Genomic DNA, 2,010 nt, shown 5'->3' with positions numbered 1-2,010 from the left:
ATTCACACCTGTTACTTCAAGAACCTGGAACTTCAAGTTCTTCAGCAAAATGAGAATAAACCTTAAGACCAGATTTCCAAGTAGACATTTTTCTATTAAATATTAAATAATTGTCAACACAACCAGCATTTATGTTCATTCTTAAATACTTTGTAAAAAGTATGATTTAAAAAAAAAAAACAAAACCAAAAATGAAACAAGAAAACCACTCAAGAACATTTCCAGTTTTTTTTTTTCATCCAAGTGTGCCACAGTTTGTTTTGGTTAGGAAACTTTTCCAACAATTGGATTTTCTCTGGAAAAAAGAAAAAATAGTATGTAAATATTAAGGTTAGTTTTTTTAAGTTCTCAAACAATTTTAATTTATTAAGCAAACCTTTGCATAATTTCTATCATTATTCATGAAATGTCATGACTTGCGGAAAAGTTCACAAACTTTCATGTGAGACATCTAAATTAAAAGTAAATTTTTCTAAACAATTTCGGTCAACTACTAGACTAGGCAAACCAAACTAAGGCTTGAGCAGTCTTTTTTTCTGGCGACTCAAGCCTTATTGATGCAAAGAAATCAGAAAACTTGCTACAGGTGTTCCATAGATATCAGCCAGGATTAAAAAGAATTGAAAGAATCTGCTCTGGAACAACAATGTAGTCCATAAAACCAGATTTTTTAACTTCACCATAGATAGCATTTATTACTGAGTATGGCAGCAACTACAAACAGTAAATATATTGCATGAAACATGTTTTTGTAATTTTTACAGTTTCATGTAACTTGGTATTTTAATTATTTCTTAAATGAAATTTCAAATTTTGAAAAAAATTAAAAGGTAGGCAGACAGTTAGGGATATATTCCGTATGCACCTTACATGTTAAGTTGCAAGGAAACGACAGAATCATTGCACTCACAGGAATCTCAACAGGAACACAGATGAATCTCACACTAGAGGAATTTCTTGTATCTTCTAGCAACTGGTAAAAGGCCGAATTACTAAAAATTGTGTACTGTATTTTCTCCATGTCTCTGTGTTTTCTGAATCAACCTTTAGCTTAATTATCTCTACCTCAACAAGCTTAGCCTTGCTCTATGATTTTTTTTTTAAATACACATTTATGCATCTAAAAATTATGTAAGATACTTACTCACTACCATATTTAGCACTAGACGATCTCTTCTTTTGGTATCTTTCATGCAATTCATTCAGCTTTTGTACTGTATCTGTTATCTGTTTAAGTGTATGAAAAGTAGCTACAGAATCTTCAATTGTGAAGTTCGAATAATCATCTGGTTCTTTGCGTGGACCTTGATAGACTGCTATACTTCCGCAAGCCTCTATAAAAATTACCACAATTATCCCAATTAGAATTTCAATAATTAACATGCAGATCTAACTCTTATGTGAATGGTGATTCTGAAATTCTGAAGTAAAAGTTACTCTAGCTTATACATAAAATAGGTTAAGACAAAAGCAGGAGACAGCATCAGCTATATATATTTACAGTTCTGTGGCTTATTCTCTGCTGGTTGTGTTCAGCATCTTGAGAATCCAGTTCTCTCCTGTTCACATTAACAGAAGACCAATGATTTTTTTGCAGCTCAGCCATGCTCAGAATTTGCTCCACAGTCAGGAAAAGGAGAGCAAAAACAGAACAGCGACTGACCATAGTTACAGTCTCTCTTTTAAACTATTAAAGATATTTGATAAATGCAAATTCGATTATAACAATATGTATACTTGATGTCTACTGTAAAGAAATGACTGAAGAACATCTGATAAGAGCACTAAGACACAAGTATAATCTGTGTCTCTATTATTTTCAGGTAAATTGTTAAGACGTCCAACAGAGGTGATGAGCCTAAAGAATCAGACCTGAATAGTATCAGTATAATTCTTCTGTTTTATTATTTGAGTACCTTCCAATTTCTGTAGTTTAGAAATGTTAATAGAGAAAAGTGAGTAAATTCTTTCCGTCTCTCTGTCTCCATCAATTTCAATCTGAGTATCAGC

General features: G+C 32.1%; 1 protein-coding gene across 1 annotated transcript in view; it reads right to left on the bottom strand.

The window, feature by feature from the left end:
- Positions 1 to 264: 264 nt before the first annotated feature.
- RASA2 (RAS p21 protein activator 2) overlaps positions 265 to 2,010 on the bottom strand; it is a 41,239-nt gene continuing 39,493 nt past the window's right edge. Inside the window, 3 exon segments of the mRNA XM_010138423.1 lie at positions 265 to 295; positions 1,145 to 1,334; positions 1,917 to 2,010. The exon segment at positions 1,917 to 2,010 is cut by the window's right edge and continues 4 nt beyond it. Of these exon segments, the coding sequence (XP_010136725.1) occupies positions 265 to 295; positions 1,145 to 1,334; positions 1,917 to 2,010 (315 nt within the window).

This window comes from Buceros rhinoceros, unplaced genomic scaffold (genome assembly GCF_000710305.1).
Source record: "Buceros rhinoceros silvestris isolate BGI_N320 unplaced genomic scaffold, ASM71030v1 scaffold12926, whole genome shotgun sequence".
In the NCBI taxonomy this organism is placed as follows: Eukaryota; Metazoa; Chordata; class Aves; order Bucerotiformes; family Bucerotidae; genus Buceros; species Buceros rhinoceros.
The sequence above is the reverse complement of the archived record's forward strand: the minus strand, read 5'-3'. Positions and strand labels throughout refer to the sequence as shown.